The sequence below is a fragment of the Aulostomus chinensis genome, chromosome 1 (assembly GCF_037954235.1).
Source record: "Aulostomus chinensis isolate RoL2024-O1b breed Wild chromosome 1, RoL_Achi_v1.0, whole genome shotgun sequence".
In the NCBI taxonomy this organism is placed as follows: Eukaryota; Metazoa; Chordata; class Actinopteri; order Syngnathiformes; family Aulostomidae; genus Aulostomus; species Aulostomus chinensis.
Genome location: NC_141320.1, coordinates 65,150,166 through 65,165,393, shown reverse-complemented (window position 1 = coordinate 65,165,393; position 15,228 = coordinate 65,150,166). Strand labels below are relative to the sequence as shown.

Genomic DNA, 15,228 nt, shown 5'->3' with positions numbered 1-15,228 from the left:
TAATTATATTGTTTTGCTCGGTCAATTTGTCCAAGGTGACTCCGGCGCCGCAGCTCACCTGTGATCTCTTTCACGGTGCGGAACACGTTGAGACGTTCGGGATCCAAAGGTCCGATGCCGTGATACATGTCCCTGGAGAGAAGTGGTACCCGCCATATTACCCGGATATAATTATCAAACGCACATCATTGAGAAAACATCATGACAAAGTCGGCGTGGTCGTTCCGTCTAATGTGCAGCTTGACATTATGGATACACACCATCGGAAGCTGAGGGATTCGGGTCACCTTGACAGCCGTTGTTGATTGCGCACAGAACATTTCTCATTGACGGCTGACACAACGGGACATGAGCGGTTGTGATTACGAGCACGCCTCCCCGGCTCGGGGGCCGTCCATCCGGGCAGCACACCGCTCAGCTCTTTTCTTTAATATTTCCAAAGGAAAGTGGAAAATAAAATCGGACCAAATGGTGGAATGTTTTTATATGTTTCATGTGCAGTTTCTTCACAGCTGTTAAAAAAAAAAAAAAAGTATATATTTTTATGTCCAATAGATGAAATGCCGGAGGGGGGGTTAGTAGCTGAGAACACAAGTCCTCTCATATGCGGCTGGTATTTGGAGGTTTTAGCCAACAGCCTCCCACTTCTCTCTCATCACCACGGTTTCCAGGGAAGCTCGAGGGAGTGCATCAGTGAGCAGCCCCAGCGTCTCCCGAGGAGACATAATGATGAGCATTTACACCGCCTGAGATTTAAATTGAGTGTGTGTAGGATTTAGTGACATCTAGAGGCGAGGTGGCAGGTTAGCCCCACCCCCACCCCCCCAGGTCACATGTGAGCACAACTACACATTTGCCTCATTTCGTTCCACAAAAATTCGGGGGGGGGGAACATTTGCTGACAGACACGTCGATAAACCGAGGACACTCGGGATCATCAGACGACCAAATATTCCTGACGACAACACCTGACACTAAAACACATCTCTCTCCATGCTTGTTTGGGCCTTCCGTGGTGTACTTGGCTGCTGCGGTGAAGCTAAACTAACGTCACCCTTCCACAAACTTCTCCCGAGGAGTCAATGAGTTTGTCTGCATAATGGCTAGAAGACGAAAACAACGCTTGTGTGCTCTGAATGTGTGTGTGTGTGTGTGTGTGTGGTCTGAAGCTGTCACCTACCCTTTGATGCCAGTAATGAGGAAGATGAGGTTGCCATTGATTTTGGTGCAGTTGACAAATTTATCAATATTGCTGGCGTCCACTGTTTGAGCTGTCTGCAGGCTGCCCGTTCCTATGCCGTCACACACTGACGAGACAAATGCGTGGAGAGACAGTCACACATCATTAAGTGGATCCTAGATGTGGTCACTATCTAAGACTTCTCTGGCCTCCCTCCATGCATTGCAATGCCTTTGATGAAAGCACCAGCCAATCCGCAGCCAATTCCTCCATATAATGAATTCATTACAACTGCATTAATTACACTTGCGGTTTTGTGTGAGCCAAGTATTTCTGACAGAGGCGGCTGGGATGATGAATAAGGCCGGCATTAAGTGGTGTAACCAGTTTTTGATAGTGATTTATACCAGCCAATTCCATATCTGAAATGTTAATTTGTTATCATTTCCCACAGTTCCTTGGGCTATCCCTCATTAACCCCTCCCCTGCTGCATGACGATGTAATCAAGAGATTAGCCAATCAATGGATGCCTCCGCTGCCACAAAGAGCCTGGAGGAAAACACCACTCTTCTCTTCACCAAAGGAGAAGGGCAGAACCTTGGGAGAGGAAGGGGTTAATCCCCCGTAATGAAGTGAGGAAAGCAGTTTCATTCCACGTCTGAGGTATTTAGCTGGCGCTCTGGTGCACCAAAACAAAAAAAACATCAACTTGTAATGAGTGAGCAGGTAGGAAGAGTCCCTTGTGTCAAAGGTGCATTTGCAGCTACGGCGTATGAAGCGGATGCAGCGGCACGTAGCAGCTCATACATCAAATTGATAAAGAATATTTTGGATGCATTAATAAGTCCATGTTTCGAATCAGAAAACATATGGCACACAAAGAATTTTAATTAATCTGGCAGAGAGATAGACGAGTGCGTAATTACAGAAACATGGTGGTGTTGAATTTAAAGTTGATATTTTTGGGGGAGAAAGCATCTGCACTCAGGATTTTTATTTGTATTTTTGAAAGCTTGCCCCTGTAAGATTATATTTTCTGTAAAGCTTTTAAAGTAAGCCGCCGTTGATCCTGGATCACTGTTAGCATGAAACTATTAGATTAAAACGGTTTAACCGCATAAGCTCTTTACATACAGTCAAGGCAGGGGTGAGGGAAGTGTCCGTAGAAAACCTGATTTTCATCCTATTGAGAAGAACCTCCACATGATCCAGTCGAGTTTCCCCGCAGCAAGACACATCCAGCGCTGTGAAGACGATGGCGGCACCGCCGGGGCCACGAGGCCCTCGGACACATCATCATTTCTAGTTCCCGGGCAGTAACAAACGCTACAACTGTCCTCCCCGGGATGTGAATATGCGGCTTCATTTTGTTCTTACATTTGAACGGAGCAATTCGGTAAGACGAGACTGAAATATGACTTTTGATCGCAGTCAGTCTGGTGTTTTGATCATGAATTGGTATATGGACTGATTCATGCAAGACCCGTCCACATCCGTGCTACTTCAAGTGCTCTCCAACGTTGGACACGGTCTGGGGGGGGGGGGGGGGGGGCTGATCTCATCACAACCACTGTACTGAGCCAAGCCACCAATAAATGTCTTCTATGTTTGAAAAATGACTCCACACATCATTATTATTTTTTTTTTTTTTGGGTGTCCTGAGTGGAATGTGTCTTCTTCCAAATGTGACAAAAAAACCCCAAACAAAACAGAGTCTGTTGCAAGTGAACCTACAAAAACGAACACACTTTTGGCCCTGAAAGCGCCATCTTACCCTTGGGACAGATGTCGGTGCAGGGGATGCACATTTTGATGCGGTTCTCCTCCACTTCCATTTTGTTGCTGGGACATGCACGGACACACGAGCTGTGGTCCACCACGAAGTTATCTGACGACAAAGACGCAGCGAGAGTGTTAGCTTTTAGCATTGGCGTTGCCATCCTCAAACCTAGAATGCTCTGCGACAGAGCAGTTCCCTCGGAGGATTCCTCTAATGGAGAGAGATTGCATTATAATCATGTTTGTATAATGATCAAAACTAATGGTCTAAGGCTAAAGTAATGCGTATGTGCTCATTTGGTGATCAGTGGAACCTGAATATGCAATCTGTTGATGTCACTCGGCTTTTAAAGCACGCGTCCGTGAAGAGAGACGCTGACACAGATGGTGCAGCAACTGTATGACTGAGACACACAATTCATTTCTGTCTGAGTCATTTATCTTGAAATTATCGTCTCAGAGTGGACACCGGCGCAGCTGGCGGGTCATGCAGCCGACTCACGTGGGCATTTCTTGACGCAGAAAGCTCCGTAGGTGTACTTGGCTCTGGGGTTGTGTTCCAGCTGAAAGGATGTGGGATTGTACACAAACGGCTGAGGGCACTGGGTCACACACGCGCCGCTGTCGTTGAAATTGGTGCAAGCCTGTCGGAAACAGAAGCGCTGTGAGCTGAAGGCAGACGAGTGAGACTTCCCGTGGGGTTATGGAGTGAAACAGCGCGGCGACGGGAGGGCTGTGAGTGAGTGAAAGACTATTACAGCTGTATTTCATTTTTACGTCGGCACGCAAAATCATGCAGCTGTCCCTTGTCTCTTTGAACTGCAAATGGGAGAAAAATTGGAGCCATTGATCCACAGCCATGATGTAAATGGTGAAATGTTTTCCCATAAACCCCTTAAGTGTTTTGCCGTCTGTGGCCACAGGGCTGAAACGGCAGTAATTGAATTGGTTGAGGCTTTCCTGTGAATTACAACTACAATATCATTCCTCTAAGTGCGCCTGCCGTGCACGAGTTGGCGAATCAGGAAGAACTTGAGGTGATAAGAGGGATATTAATTGGAACACTGAATCACCAATTTGTTCTCTGAAGAGCGCCACTGCGGAAGAGTTTTACAGCCTCCCGTAAAATGACAAACGATTTATCAGCCGGTAAACAAAGTGGATCATTTTCTGGTGGGGAGGATGACAAACAGATGTCGCACTAAAGATGTGGACACATGGAACGGAGGATGGTGAGGGAGGCGAGGGTGGGAGACGTAGATCTGCTGTTTGATGAGGAAAAAATATTAACAAAGGGGCGAAAAGAAGAGAGATCGTGTGTGTGTGTGTGTGTGTGTGTGTGTGTGTGTGTGCGCGTTAACGTACGAAGCAGTCTGTGTCCTTGGGGCCTGAGCAGCCGCCGGCACACTCACGGTGGCAGCAGTCGCTGACGTAAGGCCCAAAGCATCGACCGTCACACTGCTCCGCACACACCGTCTTTGTCACTACCCAAGATGTGAAAAGAGTGGATCTTAAAGGTCTGACACGTACGTAAACAAAGACAACACCCTCCCCTGCTGCACTGGCATCACACACACACACACACACACACACACACACACACACACACACACACACACACACACACCTGCGATATTAGCAGATACAAATTAGAGGCTTACATCTAAAAGGTCACACAAGTGGCTTTATGACCAAGGTCACCAGCTTTAATGCTCAGATGATCTTTGAAACACACAGAGCTCCACAGCTTCTGCCTCTACAACTGAAGGGGGTGGGGGGGGGGGGGGGGGGCACCCTTGAGGACAGCTCTTAACCTCCAAGCAAGCGCTGCAGATTCAGCTCATCAGCTGGAAATTGCAGGTAACGTTTGGCCTGAAAGACACTCCAACTGTTCTCGGCAGTTGCTATGCCAACTCCTGAGGTAAACAGCTGACGGTTACTTCCTGCTTTATATTGCAAAACTACATTATATTCGAGGGTACTTGGATGAACTGTATCAAAGTTGCATGGTAAAATAGCCTCCTGCACATGACTGGGAGAGGCTGAGACAGATCTGCCAGCAGGTTCTTCAAACTGCTGCAGGAACATAATGATGAGGAAAGAAAACAAGGCTCTGTCGTCTATTAGTGTGTGTTAGTCTGAGGAAATTGTGTTTCTTCTACATGAGTAGAACATTCTGTAATGATTCAGAGAACTAACATTTCCCTGCATGCCCTTCACGTCTCTCTCCACCGCTTCTCCTCTTCGTTTTTTTTTTTTTTTTTTTTGTTCTTTTGCTACCGGTTGATTAAATATCAAACTTTTGCCTCGTTACTGTGACGGGATTTCCGACACAGCTGCTGCAGGTTGTGTATCTCATCACAACGGCGCATATTTTTACCACACGCTCTCGAAAACCGCATGGAACAAAAGTGGCCACTGATGAGTGTGATTCTGTTTGTCCCTGGATCTGATTGTTGACATTCAAACCACCGTTTTAACATCATCATCATCATCATTTGTTGGAAGACGCACAAGAATTGAAAGATAGTTCTTTTTTTTTTCCTCATTTTTTCTCCCCCTCCCCCCTCTGAGCACCTGTAGCTTCCACCACTCTCAAAACGCAAACCGGGGCAACTGTTCGGGGTTTGTAAACCTGGTAACCACGGCAGCGGTCACATGACAGGAGAGCGGCGTTCTGTTAAAATTGAGATGTTTTCGGAACAAACGTATTAGCGGACGAGTGCATCATGAGCTATTTCAGTCGGTTTGTTTCTTGTGGTGGAAATTGCAGCAGCTGTGTGAGAAATGCAGTTCAGTGCTCTTACATTCCTGGCAATATTAAAGATTAAGTATCATATGAAACTGAAATCAGAACATCAGCGTGCTCATACTCATAACCGCGACCACATTTCCCCCCTCAACGGATATGTAAAAGTCATGAAAATAACACTCACATGAATAAAACGTTACATTTCGGCACATCTGCCTGTAAAATTACTTTTAACGTTGCGATGGAGAAGTTTCGTTCCTCTAAATGTTAGAAATAAATGAAAAAAGTCATCATTTCCCGTGTGATATCGTCACAAACGTTGTTATCGGTGTGTTTCCATGAATAAAGTCGCTCGTACCCAACAAACCACACATTCAGACACATTTTAAACAAGTTCAAACAGATTCAAACAATTAAATAAATGCCTGTTTAGGCCACAAAACAAATAAAATATTTGCAAAGCTAATGAGCTAAATTTCAGTGACAAAGTAAGAACAACAAAATGGTAATTCAATCTGGCTGTATTTTTAGTTCTCTTCTGATTTTAACAGTTTTCTGTCTTTGTGTTCGATCAAATAAAATTAAAACATAAGAAAGAATAAATAAACAAACCGATGCCAAAACGGATTACGGCAGATTATCTGAGAGCCTGTGGGGTAATCTCGGTATCGTCCCACTTCATTATCGAGCTGTACTGTGCTTAAACTATTTCATGTTTGTGGGTATAAAATTTAAGGGATTCAAAATAAATCTGAATTTAATCTCACAAGACAGCGTGGTGTTAATCTACCAGCTGGGCTCAGTGTGTTTTAGGGTGACTTACAGGTTTGACACTGGTCCTCCTGATTACTCCAGCAGCGTCCGTTACAGGAGCGGTGACAGCGTCTGCCTGTGGAACACACACACATACACGCACACGCACACACACACACACACGCACACACACACACAAACAAACATCACTACTTCCAAAACTACAGGGCTCGCAGGAACAAAGTCCCTCCAAACACACAAACTGTGCATGGGCTAAACTCTCAAACAACTTCAGACGAAGCTTTGACATCTTGACACAGCCCAAACATCAAATCGTCCTCTCTCTTTCTCTCTCTCTCACACACACACACACACTCACACACACACCCTTAAAACTTCCCCGGTTCGTGATAGTGACAGATCTGTCGAATCTCCTCCGCTCATCCGACACTTTCTGGCGACTTATGGCCTGCAGAGAATACAAGCATGAACGACGGGCTTCTACTCCCCTCGTCAACTTCCTGCGCAGGCAAAGTGAGGCCTGACAGAGAACTCGTAGCCTTCGTCTGCCACTGGCCCGTCATCAACACTTAATTGACTAAGGGTTAATTACAGAGCAAGTGGGAAAGCGTGAGCCGACTGTCACCCGGCCCCTCAAACACTCCCACTGTGGGGCTGTTAACGTTTCATCCTAAATACTGCTTGGCAAAGGGCCCCAATTTGGCAACCTCAACTCCCACATGTTCTCTTGTCATTTTTTTGGCCCACCTCCTCTGTTCTTTGTTGCTTCTCCTCCTCCATCAGTGCCATCTAATCACACATTGTGCTTACAAAAAAAGAAAAAAGAAAAGAAAAAAAGAAGCGTCTTTTCTTTTTAAAGTAATCTGCTTGGCACGATACCCGGCTCCCCGCGGATGTCATGAGTCAACACCCAAATGCAGTCTGTAAACAACAAAAGGTCATCGTGCTCTTTCATCAAAGAAACCCTCAACATTTCCCCCCTCCATGCTTTTTGTTCCTGGTTTGGCGCCTGAGCTTGTTGACCCTGACAAGTTTGGATATGAAGGCTTGTAAAACTTATTTTCCCTTTAAAATGAGCGAGGAGGCTCATTCCAAAAATGTTGCTGGAAACTTTGAGAGATTCTGTCTTCAACAGCCACTTCTTCTGACACTGAATGTCCGCTGGATAGCGATGCCTGTTATGACCAAAGACGAGGGAGCCGGGGGACTGCGGGGACAATGGTGGGGGGGCGGGGGGGGGGGGCATTATGGGAGAAGTGGGCAGCTTCAAAACCAGCTGTCAGATTCACTGAGATTTAAAAAGAGCACAGCAAGGCAGCGGCTCCATGGGCCTCGCTGCAGAGCCACTGCCACACCACTACAATAGAAAGGTTCACACGTTGATCTAACACCATGTGATTTCACTTCCAAATGACTAGCAGGCAAATAGAATGAATAAAAGGGGTGTGTGTGTGTGTGTGTGTGTGTGTGTGTGTGTGTGTGTGTGTGTGTGTGTGAACTCCTCTACAGTATGTTGGCATGCAGTTTGGCTTCAGAATCCATCTAAAAAAACATGATTTTCATCCACAATTACCGGTTCGCCACCCAGTACTCACATCCAAGGTTGCTGTTGTTGGATGGCACCACCAGCAGCTCCGCCTGGGGGTTCTTGATAATGTCACGCCAATGGATGGTGTCCGCATGGCAGAGGAATTTGTTCTGGTCTATAAAAACCCCCCCATTGAGTATCTCTGCACGAGGATATAAAAGAGAAAGGAAAAGAGAAAAAAGGGATGAGCATACAGCCATGAATATATAGTGCACGATGGCAGAAAATCAATAGTTCAAGGTTAACTCCAATTGCCTCAAAGTACCGTGATGCATGCGATGCTCCCTCAAGTGCATCAGAGCATGAAGATAAATGCTATTGACAAATCACGCTGTAATTCAATAGTGCATCTGAAAAATATGATGTTTCATAAGGAACCACTCCAAAAATAGAGAAATATGAAACAAAACAGCCCCGCTCATAAAGAACTCCAGTATAACTTTCTAATTATGCATTCACTAATTTCATTTAGCTCAAGTGTTTTAATGAGTTTGAATGTCATCGCAAGACACGAGATACTTCTTGTGTTAATTAAAAGTGAAATATACTGGATCAGATCTTCCCTGGAAGCTTTATTGAGGGGTATTGTTAAAATAAGCATATATTACGTGAAGACTGAATTTGGCCGAGGACCAAAAGGCTTCAGATTTCAACTTTGCATCGAACTGATTGTGAGTGTGAGAGGAACAAGTCAACTTTTTGGGTCTTTATGTCCATCCTCTCCGGAGCAAGAGAAGAAAATAGAGAGCACGTCTCTCCTCTGGACTACATCGGGGAATGGCATGCTAGTTAGCTTAGCACAGTGAATAGAAGCGGATGGGTAGGTGAGCGTACCTCCATCTTGCCTATTAAGCCTCTGAAAACCTGTAGTTCCTCCTTTGTGTGTTCTGGTTCGAATACAAAAAGTTCAGGATCTCGGTTTATCCTCCAATTAGCCGCCTCATCCTCTCCTGAGATCCCCTAGCAGCTGCGGCTGATGTTAGCAACACGCCAGGAAAATGACAATATCTGAACTTTTGAAAGGAACTTTTTGCTAATTTGTCAGAAAACAGGACCTTTGGGTGCATGGTAGAGAAGTCCAGACATGGGTGGAATATTACCAACGAAATAACGAGGAGACCCTCTCCTTGATGTCAAATATTTTGTTAGCCGAAGCTAAACTGGACTCATGGCTTTAAATGACCTCATAGCTAAAGTCGTACACAGCCGTGCTTACATAGCGCATGCAGATACCTTTCTGAAGAAGAAAGAAGTGGATTTGATGACTTCTGATGGACTTATGCTATCCATCCCATCCGCTTCCATTGACTGTGCCAAGCTAACTAGCGCTGGTCTCTAACCCAGCAGAGAGGAGAGAAGGGAACATATCTTCTCGTCTGGCGCTGGGAAGGATTAAAAATAAGTATATTTCTCCAAAAAAGTTCCCTTCAAAGATGAAGCGTAACACACACAGACACACACACAACAGGCCCACATTATAAAACCGACTTAAATAAGACACCACAACTCTCTTGACCTACTCTGAGTCGCCGCACCAAAGACAAAAAGCGGCGTCCTCATCCGCCTTTTGCTTCACAGCAAAAATGTGTTTCTTTTCAACGGACCACAGTCCTTAATAGATGCCTGAGCATGGAGGACGATAATGAATTCTAATCCCTCTCCCTGTTACTGTCGCAGGTTTTGGATATGGACACAGAATGAGATGATGTTGTAGTAATCCCCCCCCACCTCCAACGCCATGACCCGTGGAAGAAACAACAGCCCCAATCTTCTCTCTGGGATGGTGTGATTTAACCTAGTTTAGGGATTTAGATACAATCACCTTGCATCCTCTTCTAGAATATGAGTGGATTCAGCAAAAGTACATGTTGCTGTCAATTTAATTTAATATTAAAAAAAATAACAATGTGGTTTAGATTATGTCTGGATTATCTGGGGGTATTATCCTCCCGTGCAGTTTATTAGCGCACGTTCCAGCAGCGGAGAAGCTCACACAGGAAGCTAATCATTACCGTCCCGACATCCTGATTAAGGAAGTGATGCAGACATTTATTCAAAGCCCTCTTAGAGGTGACATGGCGCTCCATCTGCCCGCCGAACGGCCTGCAGCCGCGGCTTCATGTAATCATGTTCCCATCACAATGGACAATTTATCAGGCGGTGTTTTACATTCGCGGATGGTGGGTGAAAAAAGAGACGTGCTGGGTTTTATTCAAATCACACCAGCAGCGTTCGTGCTTCGGTTTTATTTAGGAATCACGAAATTAACAGCAACCGTTACAGATTTCAGGCGTTTCATGTAGCAATAAACGGAATAATTACATTGTTTTCTCCATCCGAGCTTTGTTGTTGCCCTCAACATGATGGAATGCCAGGAAAATATCACATGATGAGCGCTAAAAAAAGCTCATTTTGGGTTTGTATGACAGAGGTTCTGCTTTGCTAAGCAATTCACTTTCTCTCAACTCCATCGGAGACTTTAGTTTTATTTAAAGACACAAAGTGGCCACTCCTGAAACACTGGGAAGCCTTGAGGCAGCGTATTATTTCATATCAAAACACAGACTCAGCAGATGTTGTCTCCCATATTTGTAGTGGCAGCTAAAGGTTTACAGTCGCACCCTCAAGCGCCGACTGAAAGATTTGTTCAACTTCGGCAAAACTTCCAGAATTTATACAGAAAGCAATTTTTGTTGCTTTTTGTTGTTGTTGTTGTTGTTTTTTGGTTCATAATCCTTCAAATGTCCACCAGAGAAGTGAATGTAAGAATATGAATGCCACGTGTTCCTTTAATTGTTGGCGGAATGAGGTTGTGGCAGTTTTGGCGCGGGTCATTTTAAGTTAAAATACTAAAAAAATAAATACAGATTGCTGCAAAATTGCAGTGTTAAAAACGAATTATAGGGTATTGATTTGAATGAGTCCAAGAGTGAATGAGAGCAGGGTGAACAGGGACGAATGTGACACTGAGCTGATGTGAACAAGTTATTTAATCAGCTAAAAGACCCAAACCACATGTGCCTTAAAGACGCATCTCAGCAGGAGCTCCTTGACCTGATTTTCATTTGTTACTTGAAGGAAAATTAAAGCCAAAACTTGTATTCTTGTAAAAGTTATGAAGTAAAACAAAACTTGGTACCGTGAGTCCCGCTTCAGCTTTAATTGGGACGTCACGACGACGCTCGAGTTGAAATGTAAAACTTTGACGAAATAAAAAAGAAAAACACTGAGGCAATCATTTCAACACCTGAAGCTGCTGACGTGTGACAGGTAGAATCCATCAGCCTTTTATAGGCGGCCATCTCTCTGCCGCCCCCCCCATTGTCCCGGTGCTGGTTTATGTACCTGTGTCCATGCCCCCCCCCAACCTACAGCTCTCCCGGAGACAAATTGCCACATCTGCTGACCATCCAGGCGACGGTACTAACTTTCCCAGCGTATGACAAGCGCGTATTGGGGTGGTCATTCATTATTAGGCGACAGTTACTGCCCACCCCTCCTCCTCGCTTTACTCTTACACCCCCCCCCCCCCCATACTTCGATCTTTCCATCAGGCTGGGAGATCTACAGCCGACTATCTGCTGCTACATCCCTCACCTCACCCTCAAACCCCCCCCCCCCCCCCTCCCCACTGTCTTGTGATTCACGAGGTAGTCATAAATGCTGTTGCACTGCTTTGAAGGGAGGAGGTAGGGGTGTGGGGGAGGGGGCGGTGAGTGGGGGGTGGGGGTCTGGGCAGGGAAGCAGTTATTACTCTGGCTAATAGAATCAATTCTGCAAGGAATTTCTAATAAAGCTCCCAAACATGCCCCGGGAAGCACCAGCGGCTCCTTCCCAGGCGCTGTTAATACCCCAGCCTCAGCAGCAGAGCAGATCAGGTGGCTGGTTGGACTGGCGGAACGCCGCTAACACCAATTAGCACGTCCGCTAGCTCGCGCTAGTTATGCCATAAGCAGGAAGCAAAGGCAGTAAACAATGAAAGTTAACCAATACTAACTCCGTAGAACACAGTTAGTCAGGGTTCTAATGAACTAAAGGGTTGAAAATAAAGATCTTCACACTTGAGGCAGAGGAAATCAAGCTTCTTAACTTCCCTGGTTGCGTGCTTATTAGCACCTAATGGAGTCAAATTAGAAGCAACGGCCAAAAAAATAAAGGAAAAAAAGAAAATCAATGGCCGTGATAAAAGATAGGCGGTGTTTATTCGCGTTCGTCCCACTCAGAATAGAAAATAGACGTGTAAAGGACGTGCAGCGATGATCCAGGGTTCCGAGCTGCCTTCACAAGCCAATTAAGCTCATTTTACTGTCGTTCAGCCAAGCAAAGAGCCTCTATTTTGAAGTCGTTTGTGGGCAATGATGGCCCCAGCGCCAGTCAGTAACCAGAGCTCTATAGGGAGCGTGCTGATGAGCCTTCATCAGTGCAGCTAGCCGCTTGTCCCACATCTCTGCCTCTCCCTAATTATGCAGATGAATAAGGCCGTAATAGTGATCCATCCTCGGCTGATGAGTCTATGCGGCTATTGTCTTGTCTTATAGGGGTGGGGGGTGGTGGTGGTGGTGGTGGTGGTGGTGGGGGGGGGTCACGTATCACACAACCCAAGATGGGAGACCAGCCACGCTGCTCTTTTCTCTTCATTACGATCTACATGGGGACAAAATGTTCACTCTCTGGCGACAGGCTGGTTCAAGGAGAGTTGGAGATAATCACCCCACATTCAAGCACTGATATTCTTGTGTAAACTGCAAACAATAAGATCAACGCCTCCTGTCCACCCGCGTCTCGGCGCTGGCTCGTATCAGGTCGACAAAGCCTCCCATTTGTAGGCAGAGCCGACGAGTTAAGCTCAGGCTTTACCTCTTAAATGCCAATTAATCACAGAGTGCGTGTGAGAGAAACGCCGAGATCCCCGCGGGGAGGAGGCACCCTGTGATTTTTTCTAAACATATAAATGAATGCACGTCTTGTGAGCAAGATGCGGTGTTTAAAATGAATGTGAAGCCATTAAAATGCAGTTATTACGGAGATGCACATGAACCTTAGTGTGAAACTAGAGCTGCCATTACCCCCAACTCCCTTGTTTTATGAGTATATTTTACAATGTCTTTGCACCTGTTGTAATAGATTTTTCCCGGTAATGCCATAAAATAAATACGAAAAAATCTCAACGGATCCCGCAAAAGCCCTCCTCACTCCTCGCACAAGTCTCCGTGTTCTAGTTCGGCATGTTATTTTGCCCAGGGGAGATCCTCTTGTGCCGGCCATATTTGTTTTAGATCCCCTTGATCAACGTGTTTCCTGAGCACTCAGCCAGCTTCAACGGCACCGGTTCATCCGGGGTCGCCGTCATCCGAGCACTGCGGCGGACGGTGCAATCTTGAGCAGAAGCTGCATGGAGATGTTGTCTGGGTGAATGGGTGAGTTCAGTGTGAGTGCATCAAAGTGCAACTTTAATGTGCAAGCAGAGCAGCAGACAAGGCAGCACAGCAGCAAATTGGTGTGAAGAAAAACATGCGCAAAAAAACCTGAACTGCACAGCCAGCACAAGGAAAACTTCTCCACTGACAGATTAGCTGATCCAGGGTCAGCAGCGTGGATGTGAGGCTTTGTAAAAATGACACTTTATTAGGGTGGGTGGAGCCTGTGAATGATCACATTCCTCCACGGCGACTTCAACCAAACAATGTAAAAAAAAAAAAAAGCCTTTTTTTTTCCCCCACTACTTTCCACCACAGGATGTGCCCCAAAATTCCATGGATTCTGCCTGGACTCATGCTGCAATCCCACCCCCCACCAAGGTCAGGTGAAATTCGGCTTCATAGTTTTTGCGTAATCCCGCTAACAAAGAGACAAACACCACTGAGAGCTTGACTTCCTCGGCGGATGTTCTCGCTGAGACTCTGCAACAGGTGGTGGTGGTGAGCGCAGCAGCGCTACGACCATGCAGAACGTCACAAGCCGAGGCAGTATTGAAAGACGGGCTTTTATTTGAGAATCTGCCGCAGGTGCGTGCATGTGTGCGAGTCATCTGAGAGACCCTTGCAGTCATTCACATGCAGCAGTCCCCGGCGCTCGGCGTGGCCTGTGACACGGCACAGACATCTGGCGTGACAGAAGGTGTTGAACTGGGGAATGAAACAAATTGCATTCATTTTCAGAGAGTGCGACCTCTTCGGGGAACACCAATGAGCATTACACAACTGAAATGGTGAGAGATCAGCCACTCTGGAAAATAATGACTCACATGAGAGCCGGCCAAGTGAAGTTAGAGAATCAGGCAGAGAGGAGAAAGAAAATGAGACAAGGTGAGCGAGGAAACGGTTCAGAGAAACCAACAAATCGTGCAATCACACACACAAAAAAACAACCTCTTTAAAAATAACACAAGAGTCGTCCAGCCAGTGGAGCTGCTTCCATCTCAAGGTTTTTACAAAGCACTTTGAACTTCACAAACACACACACACACACACACACACACGCACACGCTAACGTGAGGCAACAAGAGAACGCTGCAACGGGATCAGTAGAACCAGATGAATAATAAAGCGTTCAGTTCCCTGCTGTAGTATAGAAATCTCTTTCATCTCACGACTGAAATGCCCACAATATAGTTTTTCAAATGAACTTCACTCCAGCTGAAAGAGAACAAACAGATTTCCTGATAAAAAGACACACACACACACACACACGTGTTTGTGTGATGTCAGGGTGTTCTGCATGACGGAACGTAGTTTACGAGTGCATGAACAGGAAGGCTTCTTAAAGCAGATGGTGCTTTGTGTTTGTGTGTCTTGTTTGGGTCCCACGGCGCCCCACAGTGACCAAAAAGGGAACTTCTTGAAGTGGCCATAACTTGTTCCCACACTTTAATTCATTTTTAGCCACTGGAGATAACCTGTTCCAACAAATATCTTAATTTGCAGCCATGAGATGTACAACGCCCCCATGTCCCACAACCCATGAGATATTACAAAGTTCTCTTTCTCGTTGTGGCCACTCCGTAAATCTCACCAGCTGCTACTACCACTACTAACTCCACGAAAGTTGTATAAATATATATGTATTTTCTCCTCTGCTAACTTCCCCGGAAAGTCCACAACTTGAGGTAAACATGTGAGAGGAAAACAAGCAGTTGGTCTCAGAGGAAAGTCTGT

At 45.8% G+C, this 15,228-nt stretch overlaps 1 protein-coding gene across 4 annotated transcripts in view; it reads right to left on the bottom strand.

Annotated features, from left to right (window-relative positions):
* The window catches only part of LOC147272765 (receptor tyrosine-protein kinase erbB-4-like), a 202,702-nt gene that overhangs the window by 53,131 nt on the left and 134,343 nt on the right, over positions 1-15,228 (bottom strand). For all 4 annotated transcript variants that reach the window (XM_086200933.1, XM_086200942.1, XM_086200934.1 and 1 more), the window contains 7 exons: positions 8,082-8,216; positions 6,536-6,601; positions 4,326-4,444; positions 3,463-3,604; positions 2,956-3,069; positions 1,181-1,307; positions 59-132 (listed from right to left, as the gene is read on the bottom strand). In XM_086200933.1, the coding sequence (XP_086057059.1) occupies positions 59-132; positions 1,181-1,307; positions 2,956-3,069; positions 3,463-3,604; positions 4,326-4,444; positions 6,536-6,601; positions 8,082-8,216 (777 nt within the window). The remainder of the gene's footprint in view (positions 1-58; positions 133-1,180; positions 1,308-2,955; positions 3,070-3,462; positions 3,605-4,325; positions 4,445-6,535; positions 6,602-8,081; positions 8,217-15,228) is intronic.